The 16,835-nt window shown below is 48.6% G+C and overlaps 1 protein-coding gene across 2 annotated transcripts in view; it reads left to right on the forward strand.

Annotated features, from left to right (window-relative positions):
* Nucleotides 1-16,835, forward strand: part of PDE6A (phosphodiesterase 6A) — a 62,320-nt gene that overhangs the window by 40,179 nt on the left and 5,306 nt on the right. Inside the window, exons 15-19 of one of the 2 annotated variants that reach the window (XM_045036991.1) lie at nucleotides 742-829; nucleotides 1,013-1,113; nucleotides 1,536-1,643; nucleotides 15,450-15,513; nucleotides 15,800-15,874. In XM_045036991.1, coding sequence (XP_044892926.1) covers nucleotides 742-829; nucleotides 1,013-1,113; nucleotides 1,536-1,643; nucleotides 15,450-15,513; nucleotides 15,800-15,874 — 436 coding nt within the window. Of the gene's footprint in view, nucleotides 1-741; nucleotides 830-1,012; nucleotides 1,114-1,535; nucleotides 1,644-2,000; nucleotides 2,233-15,449; nucleotides 15,514-15,799; nucleotides 15,875-16,835 lie in introns of those variants that run through there. The other variant, XM_045036995.1, reaches the window with a different exon arrangement.

The following is a 16,835-nucleotide window of genomic DNA, read 5'->3' on the forward strand; positions in this document are numbered from 1 at the left end:
AAACAGACCTAGCCCCTGTCCTCATCGAGCTTACACTCCAGACAGCCTCTGAAACGTGGTCCTTGAACCACGGCCTTGGTGGACCTTCACGACCACCGTGTAGGCTGGGTAGAGCAGGGACTAGTGTTATGCTCATATTATGGATGAGGAAACAGAGGATCGGCCCGGGGCCCACAGCCTATAAATCATAAATAGACGCTAGAACAGTCCAATCTGAGGCTAGAGATTGTGTGTACATTTTACCTTGCGGGAAGCTAAGTACTGAGCTCAGTGCTTGCACTTAGTAAGCACTCAACAAATATTTAATGAATAAAACATGCGTAAACACATCGCTTGTGGGAATTCAATGGCTTCCCCTAAAACTCCGAGTGTCACATCTAGGACTTGGTGACCTTTTAAAGTATGGCCCAGTGCCAATGTCATGGATGATTACAGGAAATCCATAAATCCCTGAAACTGCATGGGGTATTCTGTATGTTTGTGCTTTGGGGGCACACACTATTCAACAGACCGTAACTGAAAGAGGCTTGGAATCAGTTGTGGAGAAAACTAAAGCCTGAGACTTAGGAGACCTGATGCGGTCTCGCTGTGTGACCAGCTCTTTCTCATTTCTGGCCTTCAGCCTCTCCGCCTGCAGAATTAGGAGGGGATGGGACTGAATGATGTGCTCAACCTCCTTCTTGGCCCTTCCGTGCTGATTCTGTGTGTGTGTGTCTCTCTCTCTCTTTTTCTCCCATTCAGATCCCAGAATCCACTGGCCAAGCTCCATGGGTCCTCCATCTTGGAAAGACACCACTTGGAGTTTGGCAAAACGTTGCTGAGAGATGAGGTAGGATGGGTGGGGGCCCTCTGCGTTGGCTGCCGTGAGCCCCCATTTCACAAGAAGCCTCCGTGTGGCCAAGCAGCACTCTTCCCATTGGCCTGGGCTGCCTCTCCAAACAGCTGGGGTCATCATCAGTAGTTGCGTGGCTGGCCCGCCAGCATCACATCTCTTCTATGATTTTCTCTTTAGAGCCTGAATATCTTTCAAAACCTCAATCGCAGGCAGCACGAGCATGCAATCCACATGATGGACATTGCAATCATCGCCACAGACCTTGCCCTGTATTTCAAGTTGGTATTTCTTTCCTTTTTAAGAACAAGAATAACAATAACAATGAACGTGATAATAGCAAACACCGTAGTTCTAACTCATTTAACATGTACTGTGTGCCGGGCGCAACACTTGTGCTATGGAACATTAACTCTGAGTACATCCCCGGGAGTTCGGTATTATTACCCCCATTGTATCCACGGGACACTGAAATCTAGGGGAAGAGATTTGCTGAGTGAGATCAGGCAACAAATTGGTGACAGGGTCTGGGTTAGAACCTAAGTGTTGATTCTCAGGCCTTGGTTCGTTAAACCTTTTGTTGTTGTTGTTGTTGTTGATTACGTTGCTTTAATAAGACTCTGTCTGAAACAGCCAGTGTTAGAAGCCGGGGTGTTGCCTTATTCTGAGATGAGCTCCTTCAACGAACTGGTCTACTTTGCAGGAAGAGGACAATGTTCCAAAAGATCGTGGATCAGTCTAAGACATATGAAACTGAACAGGAGTGGACACAGTACATGATGCTGGAACAGACCCGGAAGGAAATTGTTATGTGAGTTAAGATGGGGCTTAAACCCTGGTTTTCTTTTCTTCCTTTCTTTTTTTTTAAATGTTCATTTTTGAGAGAAAGAGAGAGAGAGAGCAAAAGTGCACACATGTGCACGTGGGATGGGGGGAGGAGCAGAGAGAGAGCGAGACAGAGGATCTGAAACAGCGCAGACCCCTAGGTGCGGCTGGAACTAACCAACCATGAGGTCATGACCCAAGCCGAAGTTGGACCCTTAACCAACTGAGCCAACCAGGCACCCCAAACCCTGGTTTTCTGAAGTCCAGGGTCCTAAAGTGGGATGCTGCACTGACAGGGCAGCAAGGCCTGGGGTCACAAGAGCCCTGGGGCACTTCCATTTAGGAGGCCTCCAACCCAGGAAAAAACTGAAGCTTTGCCAAGACAGAATTGCAGATATTATGGTACGTGTTTAATTTTTGCACTAAAATACAAACCAATGTATTTTATTAACAATATTTTGTATTTTATAACAAAATATTATGTTTTATTTTTCTTTATAGAAAAAGCATCACATTTGAAGTATTTCTATCATAAGAGTCAGAATTTTGGTAGTAAGTGATATAACTTTAAAGGTTTTGATAAAACACCAAGCATTATACCAATGATGATTTGAGTGATATCTATGTGTCAATAAAAATATGTAGGCTTAGGGGCACCTGGGTGGCTCAGTCAGTTGAGTGTCGACTTCAGCTCAGATCGCGATCTCACGGTTTGTGAGTTCGAGCCCCGCGTTGGGCTTTGTGCTGACAGCTCAGAGCCTGGAGCCTGCTTTGGGTTCTGTGTCTCCTCCTCTCTCTGCCCCTCCCCTGCTCATGCTCTGTCTCTCTCTGTCTCTCAGTAATAAATAAACGTTAAAATCTTTTTTAATATGCTGACAATTTTTTTTGCATTCCTTTATATATGGCAATGTCCTGCAATATAACTCTGCTATTCACACATCAGGTACATGATTTATGTCAGATTTATAGTGCCTGGCTGGCATGAGGTCTGGTAATGGGACTCACATTTAAGTTTTCTAATGAATACCTTCTTTCAATTCCCTCCGTGTGCCTCTGTGAGTCACCTCAAATGATGTTGGGGTGAGAAGTATAAATTTGAGTCCTCTTGTGATGATGTGGCCCGAGCCAAATGATCCCCTGGCTCCCGTGTGATGAGTCCTAGGTATCGATGGTCAGGGAAGACCAGGCTTGACCAGTTCGCAAGGAAGTATCAGGCTTTATCCCCAGATGCCCCTGTGGAGATGAGGCTTGATTAGATCACAAATGTTGCAAGACCCTAAAACAGAGAAGAGGGGGCTGCTGGGACAGGCTCAGGGAGGAGGGGCAAATCGCAAGTTGTCCTTCCCTCAGCCTTGCAGCTGTCCAACCAGGCAGATCCTTTGATCTTGGGGAGCTGTGTGACCTGTTCCCAGTGATCAAGGGGGCACCCTCAGGCTATCGTTGCTCCCAGGAGCTGCCTGACTGGACATTTCAAAGTGGCGCCGCAGAATAATTGAACAAATGGAAAGAACACCCTGTTCTTGGTTAGGGGCACTTAATATTAAATGTGGTCTCTTCTCCCTAATTAATTATTCACTTAGGGCGATTCCAAGGAAAATACATCTACTTTATTTTGGGGATCATTAGGAAGCAATTCCAAAATTCTTATTGAGAAATAAGTATGCAAGAATGACCAGAAAATTCTGAAACAGAAGAGTAATGATAGGAACCAGAAGGACTAAAGGCAGTTCAGTCCTAGGCATTAGTAAGACAGGTCCACGGGGCAGACCCTGAAGACTATGCCTGTGTTAGAAGTGGATCTTTTACCAGCGAAGAAAGGGACAAGTTCACAAATGACGTTGGGACCCTAAGGCAGTCTGATGGGTTTTTTCCTCCCTTTCTTGGTGAAACGGACACCCAGACTGAGTGTCCTACCGATTTCACTCAATTCTGACACGGTCTGTATGGAGGTAGCGTTAGAGCCCACAGGTTAAGGGCCAGTCCCACAAAGACTGCCCCCTTCTGACACCAACTGCAGGTCAAGGTTCTGCTCTGACCTCTGCTCTGACCACCTGGCTATAAATCGGAGGTTCCCATGACCCCCTCCTTGGGTTCTATTAATTTGCTAGAGCAGCTCACAGGACTCGGAGAAACATTTGCTAATATCTATCAGTTGATGATAAAGGATATTATAAAGGATACAGAAAAACAACCAAAGAGATACACGGAGCGAGGTCCAGGAAGGTCACTAACCCAGGAGCTTCTGTCTCTATGGAACTGAGTTTGCTCCACCAACCTGGAGGCTCAGAAAATTGCATTGTCCAAGTTTTATAGAGTCAGTCTACCGTTCCCTTACCCCCACCCTTTCACAGAGGTTGATGGGTGGGGCTGAAAGTTCCAGGCCTCCATTTGCTCGGATTTGCTAGTGGCCAGTCCCACCTGAGCCTATCTAGGGACCCCACACTAAATCATGGTCATTAACCTAAACCCACAGTGGGCTCTCTATAAAGGACACTCCTGTCACTTGGGAAATTCCAAGAGTTTGGGAAGCTTTGTTCCAGGAACCAGAAACAAAGACCAGTGCAATTTTGTATTATACCACAGGTGATCACAAGCCTGGATCGCTATCTCACTCCCATAGCAAAATAAGTTCCAGATGAATCAAGGATTGTAAAATAATGAGAAAACAAACCCAAAAAATGAGCGGGGGGGGGGGGGGGGAAACATGATAGAATTAAGAGGAACAATTTCAGAGTGAGCTTTCCAAAGCGTGACGTGAAAGTCAGAGGTCATAAATAGATTGATAAATTCAACTTAAAAATGAGGGGTTTCTGCACGACACACGCAAGAATGCACAGCCGAGGTCAGAATGCAAGCGGTGAGCTGGGGAAATACATCCGACGAAACTGCTGACAGAAGAAGGGTTCACTTCCTTAGGAAACACAGTGTTCATATGATCCAAGAAAAAGACTAATCCATTAGAAAAGTGGGCACAAGGCTCGCTTTCCCGAGACATTTCCCAGCAAAGGAATTACAGAGGGAAATAAACATGAAAAGGGGATGACCTGACTCATAATCAGAGACATGCAAAATAAAACCACAGCGACCTATAATTTTTCACCCTTCCTACTGGCAAAGAATGAAAACGTCTGCTAGCCCACCGTGCTGGGCCGAGTGAGAGGCACCGGGCAGTCCGATTCCCTGGTGGGAGCGTAAACAGAGGCAGCCTCTGTGGAGGGCACTTCCTGTCAATGTGTAAATGCTCAGCCTCTGGCCCGGCAAGTCCACGTGCACGGTTGCACCCTCCAGATAGTCTCCCACACGTGTGCCAGCCGTGTGTGCCTTTGTACACAGCTCCTCACCGCAGCACTATTTTTAATCATGGAGAAGACTGGAAACAAATAACCAGGGGAACGGGTTAACTACGTGACAGTACTTTTATACAAATGGGATGTCATACAGACGTTACCAAGAATGATAGGGAGGGTTTCCAAGACCCAATATTTAATTTTGTTTTAAAGGGGGTGGTGGAGTGCCTGGGTGGCTCAGTCGGTTAAGTGTCCGACTTCAGCTCAGGTCATGATCTCGCGGTTTGTGAGTTCGAGCCCCAAGTCGGGCTCTCTGCTGTCAACGCGGAGCCTGCTTTAGATCCTCTGTCCCCCTCTCGCTGCCCGCCCCCCTTTCTCTCGAAAATAAATAAACATTAAAAATTATAATAATAATATGTTCAGACGGGGGTGGTGCCTAGGTGGCTCGGTCGGTTAACTCTTGATTTCAGCTCAGGGCATGATCCCAGGGTCATGGGATGGAGTTCCTTGTTGGGCTCCACACTGGGTGTGGATCCTGCTTAAGATTCTCTCTCTCGCTCTCTCTCTCTCTCTCTCTCTCCCTGTCTCCCCCTCAGCCCGTCTCCCCAACTCATCCTCTCCCTCTCTCTCTTCAAAACAAAAAAAATGGCCAGAGACAGGACTTCACTGATTGCAAAAGCCAAGGTAGTTTTAATTGGAAGTCTTCAAACTGAGGTACATGAACCACTCCTACCCTCACTCCCAGCCCAAAGCCTTCCAAGAATTACAGGGGCTCTGATGGCCTCAAGGGAGTCAGCACTCTCTTTCTTAATATTATCTTCCTAAGAAAGCCCCGGAGGTGAAACACTGTCAGTTCTCTTACTCTTCTCCCTCTTTACAAAATAAAGTCATGCGTATTCGGGTTGGAAAAGCAAATCAGATTCTTTCTAACAAAAACAAGTCTGATCTGCTTCCTTTAGTGGACAGTAACTGACGGGCATTTCCAATTATGTTATATGGCAAACATTTCCTTAAGTTCAATGAGTCAAATCTGCAGCTTCTAAGTTTTGAGGAGAACAGTTAAGACCTGTTATAGGATGGGGGGCACTTGGGCGGCTCAGTCAGTTAAGCATGCGACTTCAGCTCAGGATATGATCTCACGGGTTGTGGGTTCAAGCCCTGCATTGGGCTCCGTGCTGATCGCTCAGAGCCTGGAGCCTGCTTCAGATTCTGTGTCTCTCACTCTCTCTGTCCTTCCCCATTTGTACTCTCTCTCTCAAAAATAAACATTAAAGGGGCACCTGAGTGGCTCAGTCGGTTAAGCATCCGACTCCGGCTCAGTTCATGATCTCGCGGTTTGTCAGTTTGAGCCCCGCATCCGGCTCTGTGCTGGCAGCTCAGAGCCTGGAGCCTGCTCTGGGTTCTCTCTCTATGCCCTCCCTTGCTCATGCTCTGTCTCTCTGTCTGTCTCTCTCAAAAATAAATAAACATTAAAAATTAAAAAAAAAACATTTAAAAAGTTAAAAAAATCTTGTTATAGGATAAAAGCACTTTATAAAAAATATAACACTGGAAGATATATTTATTTGTTTATTTTTTTTAAGTTTATCGATTTTTGAAGGGGAGAGAGACAGAGCATGAGCGGGGGAAGAGCAGAGAGAGAAGGAGACACAGAATCCGAAGCAGGCTCTAGGCTCGGAGCCGTCAGCACAGAGCCCGACGCAGGGCTTGAACTCACGAACCGCGAGATCATGACCTGAGCCAAAGTCAGGTGTTTAACTGACTCAGCCACCCAGGTGCCCCTGGAAGATACATTTAAATTAATAATGTTTTAATTGACCTCACCCATTCTGAGTATCTTGGCTTAACCAGAATGCCTCAGAGAAAGTGCCAGCGGTGTAATTAATAGTCATAACGAGGAGCCTTAGTGAAATCTTAATGGCATGCTTCCCAGAAATTGAGGAAGTGAATGATTCTAAGGTTTGCCTCAAACAAAATTGAAGGAGAACCGAATTGAATTGTCAGCTGATAGATCATTCAGAATAATGATCACAGTACACTTTTTTTTCACAGCTGATCTGAAAGAATTGGGTGACATCACTATAACAAAACTTCCAGTCCCACGGCTTCTAATTACTTGCATCTATAAAAATTAAAAAATTGGCATAAAACACATGCTAAGTCCTATCTTAGTCTAGCAATAAGAAACACTCATTAACTGATGTTCCAAAAATGGCCCCATCCCGTCTCATTAAGAGATGAATTCCCAAAAAAATTTACTTCGAGCATTTAATAATTATTTCTAAAGCCAGGTAATACATTTTGTTGTATTGATTAGTTGTGTAATACAATAGATTTTAAAAAGGTTTTAATACTTGAAGGCCTATGGCCAAAGAAAATATCTCCAGTGATATCATTCCAATTAATGGGCACATTTGGTTGCAGATTAAGTGTGAGATGGTGGTCCGTGAAAGACTTCGTGTATTTACATGCTTGAGAGTCTTTCATTGGTATGCATATATACACATATACATGCAGACACATATATACTTGCATATATACACATGTACATATACACACATGCATAAAACATTAGGATAAAATCTGTGAGTGCAGTCAAGGGGAAATACAAGCTTATGGTGAAAAGGAAAGATGTAAAACCCCAGACTCTTAAAGAAAAGCTTGTTCGTGTATTTAAAAAAAATTTTTTTTAAATGTTTTATTATTTATTTTTGAGAGAGAGAGGCAGAGCATGAACAGGGAGGGGCAGAGAGAGAGAGAGACACAGAATCTGAAGCAGCTCCAGGCTCTAAGCGGTCAGCACAGAGCCCGACACGGGGCTCTAACTCATGAACTGAGAGATCACGACCTGAGCTAAAGTCAGACGCTTAACTGACTGAGCCACCCAGGTGCCCCATTGTTTGTGTATTTTTTTTTTATTTTTTATTTATTTATTTATTTATTTATTTATTTTTTAATTTTTTTTTAACGTTTATTTATTTTTGAGACAGAGAGAGACAGAGCATGAATGGGGGAGGGACAGAGAGAGAGGGAGACACAGAACTGGAAGCAGGCTCCAGGCTCTGAGCCATCAGCCCAGAGCCCGACGCGGGGCTCGAACTCACGGACTGTGAGATCGTGACCTGAGCTGAAGTCAACGCTTAACCGACTGAGCCACCCAGGCGCCCCTGTTTGTGTATTTTTAAATGGATCATGGGCTGATGGTTGATACGAAACTACTAGGCCCTTTAGATTCCTCTGTATTTAAAGAATGATGTAACAATTTCATTCTAAAATGCCAATATTTACAATGTGCTGCAAATTAGACCCTTTGCAAATATTTAAGCTCATGATGAAATAGTCATCAACTTAAAAACGCGTAAGAAAGTAAGCAGTTTTCAAAATCCTTCAGGTAGGCACCGAGTAGAATGTTGGAAGACTTGTAAAGCAGGGTTTCTCAACCTTAAGGTTAGTTATGAACACTATTGACGTCTGGAGACAACTGTGTGTCGCAAAGGGCTGTGCATTGTAGGATGTTTAACAGTATCCCTGATCTCTCTCTACTAGATGCCCGTGGCAACCTCCTCTTTAGCTGCGATACACAAAAATATCTCCGAACATTGCCAAATAACCCTTAGGGACAAAAATAGTCCCTGACCGAAAGCCACAGCTCTGAAGCAAACTTGGGGTCCATACATGACATATAATTAGAGCTTCATACCTGCGTAGAGTGTGGCTGTTACACGAAGGGCTTCGGCACCAGGGGTCAAGTCTCAGCTCTCTCACTCATTGCTTAGCGTGACTTTGAACAGGTAACTTCGCCTCTCTGTGCCTCAGTTTCCTCATCTGCTCAAAGAGTGTGAAGGACCCTACCTCATAACCCTCGCTTATGGATTATCACGGGGGCTGAGCTGGGGCATGGAGCGCTGTGCTGTTGTGCTCACAGCATGCAGTGGTGTTGGGAGCTTACTGTGGTTTGATAAGATGTATGTATTTGTCTTTGTACCCAGTTCCCCGGCACAGAGCTCTAAAATCCTTGGAATTCTCCGAGTGGTAAGAGTGATAGGAGCGTCTTTTGTTCTAATGAGGTGACTCTGGGTGAGATCTGGAGAGCTTCAAGATGGGGGCTGATCACCAGAAAGACCAAGCCATGAATAGAAGCTTGGAACTTTCAGCCCCACCCCCAGTCTCTGGGGAGAACACAGGGACTGGAGATTGAGTTAGTCACCGATGGCCAATGCTTACACGATAAAAACCTCCACAGAAACCTCTGGACAAAAGAACACAAAGAGCTACAGGGTTGCTCAACACATGGAGGTGCTGGGAGGGTGACAAGTCTGAAGAGGGTGTGGAAACTTTGCATGCGCCCCATCCCCACCCCATACCTTCTCCCAGGCCTCTTTTCCATTGGCTATACCGGAAGTGTATCCTTCATCATGAACTGGTAAATATGAGTTTCCCTGAGTTTTGTGAGCTGTCCCAGCAAATTTTTTAATCTGAAGGCGGTGTTTGTGGGAGCCCCCGACTTTGTACCCTCGTTGGACAGAAGCGTGCGAGGTAACTTGGGGACGTGATACTTGTGACTGACTTCTGAACTGAGGGCAGTCTTGTGGGGACTGAGCCCTTGACCGCGTGGAGTCTGACAGTTCACGTCAGGACTGAACTGTGGGACACGAAGTTGGTGTCAGAATTGTTTGTGGTGAGGAAAAAACTCAATGCTCCCCCCACCCCCAAGTGCCTTGGTTACCTCGGAGGGCTCCTATGCTCCCGCCCCCTCTAGTCTGAGGTCCACACCTAACCCCCTGACACATCCTAAACCAACGGACTTCCTCCAGCTGCACAGCTAGTTCTGAGGCCACCCTACTTTGGTAGGTTTACTTTGGGCTGAGGTGTTAAAGTGACTCCACACTGAGGGCACGACCGCCCGTTCTTCATGAAAGTCTTTCCCTCTCCCCCGAATTTCCGGTTTCACTCCTGGCAGCCTGACCAAACCGTGAGTTGGGAGGGCTTCGGGGTCCTCTCTAGTGCTGGGGTGTGAGAGCTGCCCGCCTGTTTTCATTCCCCTCGTGAGCTAAAGGGCCTCGTACGTGTTTAAATATGTGGGGGGAACGAATCAAAAGAAGAAGACTATTTCCTGACAGATAACAAGTGTAAGGAGTTCAAATTTCAGAAACCGTAAATAACGCTTGCTTTTCCCACAGAGGGCCACATAATGACTTCGGTGGGTCCTAGGCACTGTTGCCTCCGTGGCTTTTTCCACCATTAAAATAAGTTTTTAAGGGGCGCCTGGGTGGCCCCGTCGGTTAAGTGTCCAACTTTAACTCAGGTCGTGATCTCATGGTCCATGAGTTCGAGCTCCAGGTTGGGCTCTGTGCTGACAGCGCAGAGCCTGGAGCCTGCTTCAGATTCTGTCTCCCTTTCTCTGCCCCCTCCCCCAAAAAATAAACGTTTAAAAAATTTTAAGTAAGTTTTTAAAAAATGATATTTTAGGACTGTGTTGGTATAAAGACACATAATGCAGGTTGAATTCACTCTTACATATTCAGCATTATTGTGTTATTTTTTTTTTTTTCTTCTGGCTTTAAGAGAAATGAAAACTCCAAGCACCTGGGTGGCTCAGTCGGTTGGGGGGGTCCTACTTCGGCTCAGGTCATGATCCCCTGGTTCATGAGTTCAGGCCCCGTGTCAGGCTCTGTCCTGACAGCTCAGAGCCTGAAGCCTGTTTCAGATTCTGTGTCTCCCTCTCTCTGCCCCTCCCCGCTCCTGTCTGTCTGTCGGTCTCTCTCTCTCTCTCTCTCTCAAAAAATAAGTAAACATTAAAAAAAAAATTTTTTTTTAAGTAAAAGGAATGAAAATTCAAACATTTTCATGGGCCCCTACAGTATCCTGGGCCCTAGGCACTCTGCCTTTACTTACCTATGGCTGCCTTTGCATCACTATGCCAGAGCTGAGTAGTTGAAATAGAGCCCACGTGGTCTGCAAAATGGAAATCATTTACAAGCCGGCTCTCCGGCTAGTGTTTTACAGAGGAGAGAGTGAGGACCTGGGAGACTGCGTGACTTACCTCGTGTCCCACGGGCGTTCCTGGAGGCTCGAGGGCTGGAGCCTGCCACCTCCCCCTCTCCTGCACACCCACAGCTTCCCCAGGCTTCCTTAGGAAGGCTCCCCCGCAGGCCACGCCCTCCAGGCCAGGAGCAGTTCCGGGAGTGTCTGAACACCTGGGTTGGGTGGGCTGGGATGCTTCCCAGGGCAGGGGCAGCCAGGGTCAGGGACAAGTGCCACTGGGCCGCACAGCGGAGCCGAAGGGACATTTTTGCCTGGAGGATGGACCCGGTGAGCAGGAGCTCGGCTTCTTTCCATCAGCCCGCCCCACACACCTGCGCGACCCCAAACAAAACGGTTAATGTGATCAAGCTGATGGTAATGAAGATGAGGCCAAGGTGTGCACTTGACAGAGTCATCTTATGTGATGGCCACAGTCCCCCCAGGGTGAATATACGCCCTTGAACCGTGTGAAATCGCTGCCTTTTGATCGTGTTTGGCCCACAAAGTCAGAATTTCATGGTCCCATCTAATACGATTTATCTCCCTTTACACGGGAACAGACAGACGCTCAAAGACATTAGGTCGAGAAGAGCTGAGATCGAGTTGCTCTGATTCCCCAGCCCCGCGTGGCTTTTTATAGACCGCTCTCCCGCCAACTCGACGCCCCCCTCCTCCTGAGGCCTCTCGCTTACCCAGAGGCTGAGGCCCACGTGTCTCCATACACAAAGCCTTCGTGACTTGTGCTCTCTTCTCTGCGTGGTAGCCTCGCTGTCTTTTGCTCTCCCCCATCCTGACACCTCCCTCTTCCGGACTTTGCATGTCTCATCTATCCCCACACCCTGTCCAGTTTACCTCTTAAATGCCTTATCTGGACACTTACTTTTATTGCCACCTCTGTTTCTGGCCCTGGTCCTGTAGGCTTTCCTGGCTGGGCTCCCTGCCATGTTCCCGTCCCCTCCACACTAACGCCACAGCGATCCCTGTAAAATGCAAATCTGATTGCGTCACCCTTCTGGTCAAACTCTTCAGCGGCTTTTCCCGTTGCTGTAGGCACGAAGAGGGTCCCTGGGCAAGGCCCAGGATCTGCGGTCCCGCCCTTGCTGTCTCTTGGGCCTCACCTTACCCCCTTCCTGCTGCTTCCTTCCTCCCACCTTCTAGCTCTTTGAATGTGCCACCAGGGCCTTTGCACTGGCTGCTCTCTCCACCTGGAATGTGTTTCCGCACCTGCTTCTTTGCCAGATTCGCGGCTACGCTGCCTACAGACATCGGCTCTCCGGTCACTTCCTTGAGGAAGCCCTCCCTGCCTTTTCAGACCTGTTCTCCTAGAATAGAATTCCTTTCTTTCAGAGCACCTGTTTGTGTACACGTTTACATTCGTTTGTGTGGCGGATGTGTGACTCCCCAACTTGTCTGTAAGGTCTCTGAGAGCAGGGACCCTGTGAACCAGCCCCCGCCTGGCCCCTGCGTACCAGCACAGGGTGGATAGATGGAGGCTTCCTACCTTCTGGGGAGCAGGGAACTACCTCCTGCAGGACACTCTGCCCTGTGGCGATCTCGCATACTCTCCACCACATCGCTGCTGCGTGCTGTTCCCTGTCTTGGAGAACTCCTATGCACCCCTCAGGGCCCCTCTCCACCATCTTGCATGCCCCCTGAGCTGAGCCAGTTGCACTCACCTTTGGATATTTTTTTTTCCTCTTCCACCTTGTACTTCTTTCTGCCATCTCACTTAGCATATTGTGATGACAGTTTTTTACTATCTTTTCTCTGAGTGACTGTGAGCTCTCTGCCAGCCTCTCTGGATGCCCAAAATCTAGCGCGGCACCTTGGCCCCACAGCACCTAAGGAGGTGGTGCTGAAGTGAATACAATGCCTTGTCTTTAGGGCACGAGGCTTTGGATTTGCTTCTCTGGCGCTCAGGTGGCCTCAGTTCCCCCCCCCCCCCGCCTGCCCCCGCTCCCCCATTCCCAGGCACACAATCTCTGTCTGTAAAACACTTAGGTTATGTTTCCCCAACTGTGGGAGTGATATTCACATGATCTCTCCAGCCAGGGACAATAAACATCCCGTGCTCTCGGGACACCTAACCTCTGACGGGTAACAAGGAGCCAGTGACTCTCGTATGCGTGGCCGAACGTGCATTTGCTTGGCTTATTTGATGACAACACGTCTACAACACTTGATATTAAGCGTAGGGTGCATATTTTGAAGCTATTCCAAAGTATAAAGGGGTTTCAAAGGAATGTATGCATTTCTGAAAGCTTAATTACTTAACGAGTTCCACGAATTTTGGAGGGTTTGCTTAATGAGACGTAATTAAACCTGTTAATATTTCATGAACGGCTCTTTATTGAGGTATAGCTGACATGCGCTGTTACATTGGTGTCCGATGTACAACATAGCGATTTGACGAGTCTAGAGCTTCTGCCCTGCTCCCTGCAAGTATAGTCCCTGCCATCTGTCACCATACAGCACTGTTACAATACCATTGACCGTACTCCCTGTGCTGCCCTTCATCCCCAGAGCTTACTCCATAACTGGAAGCCTGTATCTCCCACTCCCCTACACCCATTTTTGCCCATTCCGTCAGCCCCCCTCCTCTGGCAAGCATCAGATCGTTCCTTGAGTAATTCTGAAGGCTTCCCAGACCAGCTTCTGTAAAAGATGCCAGCTACAGCTGGTTACTTGTAAAATCGTCCAAATAGCAAGGGCGCCAGCCTTCTCCCCTCTCCCGCACCCCTGCCCACCGAGTCTCACCAGATCAGGCTGACCCCGCCAAGGTGGTTTTCCCAGCCAGCAGGCACGGCTACAGACCAGGCCCACCTGCCTGAATCACTGCGGCAGATCCCCCCTCCTTCCTTCCCACCCTCTCCTTTCTGTTCCACCCTCCAGGTATTGCCAACCTGCCTGCCTACAGCACGGCTCTGAAGAGGCCACGGCTGGGCCCTCAGCCTTCAATAGCTCTCCATTGCTTATCGGCTACCGCTTACACCTCCCAGCTTGGAATGTAATGTCCATCCCACATGGCCCTAGATTCCCATCCCGGACGTTCATGCCACTCCGCCCCCATTCTCCGGAACACTTTCGCAAATTCCCTCCGTCCTCCAATGCTTTGTCGGTGTCCCTCCTTGTCTGTCTTATATTGTGCCTACCTAGATTATGATACCTGTCTTAACCTTCTTCCTATTCTTGTGAAACTCTTTTAGGAGTTTATCTTTCTTCTTCTTCTTTTTCTAAATGTTTATTTATTTTTGAGAGAGAGTCAGATGGGGAGACGCAGAATCCGAAGCAGGCTCCAGGCCCTGAACCGTCAGCACAGAGCCCGACGCGGGGCTCGAACGCACAAACCGCGAGATCATGACCTGAGCCGAAGTCGGACGCTTAACCGACTGAGTCACCCAGGCGTCCCAAAGAGTTTAATTTTCAATCCTTTCCTTCTCTAATCCTTCCCTCTACTTCTTAAGACAAGGCTTCCTCGAAATGACTGATGTGGCCCTTAGCATGCTGGGCGTTTTTAATGGGGGTGATCATCACCCCACCGAGGGCAAAAAGCGGTTCTTGGTGGAAGAGCAAAAAAACCTCAGATATTACAGTGATCTGTGACCCTCCAAACAGATATACAGTGTGTCCATGGTATTAACGTTTCCTGCTGGAGGGAATACAGAAAAAATGTCTGAAAAGGCTCTCAGATGTGAATGGTGGAGAATGACCAGAAAAAGGTTGAGAAACGTCGGTCTCTCCTAAACAGGAGAGAAAGAACTCCGAAGAGGTGCTGAGATCTAAATGAAATGGATGTTTTAAAAGGCCAAGAACTGTCTGTGTCACATCATAAAAACCCTATATACGTTCATGATAACCGCCAGTATCTATCGTGCACATGCCAGGTCAAGGCACTCTGCCAAGGTTTACACACATGTTCTCAGGTGAGATCTCATGATTTCATTTAATCTTGCCCCCGTTTCATGTACCATTATTATTACAGATAAGGAAACTGAGGCTTAGAGAGGCTGGTTTAATTGCCCCATGCCAAACTCTTGGTAATTGACAGAGGCAGGATTTTAACCTCCGTCTGACTTCAAAGCCTGCCCTCCAGATGCCTCGCAGAAGTGAGCCCCTCACTCCTGGTGAGCCCTGGGAGCACTCTCCCGCACAGAGGGAGGAGAGACAGTTAAAATTAACCAGAGCTTGCAGCCTTTTTTTTTTTTTTAATTTTTTTTTTTTTAAGGTTTACTCATTTTTCAGAGACAGGGAGGGACACAGCCTCAGGGTGAGGGGGAAGGGGTAGAGAGGGAGACACAGAATCCGAAGCAGGTTCCAGGCTCTCAGCTGTCGGCACAGAGCCCGACGCGGGGCTCGAACTCACAGACCGCGAGATCGTGACCTGAGCCGAAGTCGGACGCCCAGCCGACTGAGCCACCCAGGTGCCCCGCACTTGCAGCCTTCAATAGCTCTGGGCTGATGCATGGTGTCCTTGTGTCCAGGGCCATGATGATGACCGCCTGCGATCTCTCAGCCATCACCAAGCCCTGGGAGGTACAGAGTAAGGTACGGAGCCCTCCTGACCTGAGAGGAGGGGAGTCCCAGCGTCACGACAGCAGCCGGTGCAGCTTGGGCTCCAGCTCCAGAGGCGGCCCCGCTTCGTCTCCTCCTCCTCTGCCAGGACATGGAAGCCACTTTAGTGCCCTCTCCAGTGATGACAACAAAGGGGGTGGCGAGGCAGGGGTGGGGTTGAAGCGTTTGCTGAGCTGGAAATGCCCCCAGGAGGGGTGGGAGCAGGGGCAGGAGGATGGGGGCTGCGGCTTGACTTTTTGGGGGGGGTTGTCTGTTGCAGGTAGCTCTGCTGGTTGCTGCCGAATTCTGGGAACAAGGTGACCTGGAGCGCACAGTGCTGCAGCAGAACCCCATCGTGAGTAGGGAATGGGGCGTCAGCCTGATGTGGGGTGTGTGTGATCTCACCCTGACACACAGACGGGCCCCCTGACACAGACATGTGTGATCTTATCATAGAGATGACCTTTTCCTAATACACCGGTCGTCCAGGCATGGTCCCCAGGCCACCATCAACCTCATTGCTAGGGAACATGTCAGAGATGCCAATTCCCGGCCCCCATCCTAGACCTACCGCAGCAGGAACTCTGGATGTGGGCTCAGCAGATGTGTGCCCTCCTAACCGACAAGCCCTCCTGAAGTCTGAGAACCCTGCTCTAATGTACTGGCTCACTCAGCCAGGTAGAGATTGACAAGTGAACCCCAAAACAGATTTCCTTTCATTTCCCACAGTCCAGGGGGCCACCTCCCCAGGCCCTGTTCTAACAGTCCAGAGCGTACAAGGGGAGGACCTGGTCAAGCTGAGCACCCATCCACGTTGAGAGCAGGCGTGGCAGGGACAGCCGGTGGGCTCCCCACCTGAGATGGGCGCGCCCCCCCCATGAAAGGTTAACCAAGTGAGGGCGGGGCTGGGAAGTAGAAGTGGGGTAGGAGGGAGTGACATTCTGGGGACAGAGCCGTTGATGGAGATGGGGGCGGGGGAAGCCTGTGGCAGAGCAGAGGGCACGCTGGGGCACCCACGTGAGGCTTGGACAGGGACTGAGGGGGAGTACAGGCAGTGAGGGTTGTGCAAGCCTCGGGGCGGGCAGGCAGGGAGCGTCCCAACCTGAGTAGCAGGGGGCCACCGGTTTGGATCTCTCTTTTTTCTTTCCCAGGTTTTCACATGTGGAGAGACCAGTGAAAGAACCCTAGAGACCCCACCAGCCAGGTTCAACTGCTAGAGTCAGCCATTCTCGTTTTATCTATGCCCCCAGCTCAGGCATTTTCTTATCTTTTGGCTGAAGTATTTTAAAGTAAATTCCAGATGTTATCACTTCTCC

This window comes from Felis catus, chromosome A1 (genome assembly GCF_018350175.1).
Source record: "Felis catus isolate Fca126 chromosome A1, F.catus_Fca126_mat1.0, whole genome shotgun sequence".
Taxonomy (NCBI): domain Eukaryota; kingdom Metazoa; phylum Chordata; class Mammalia; order Carnivora; family Felidae; genus Felis; species Felis catus.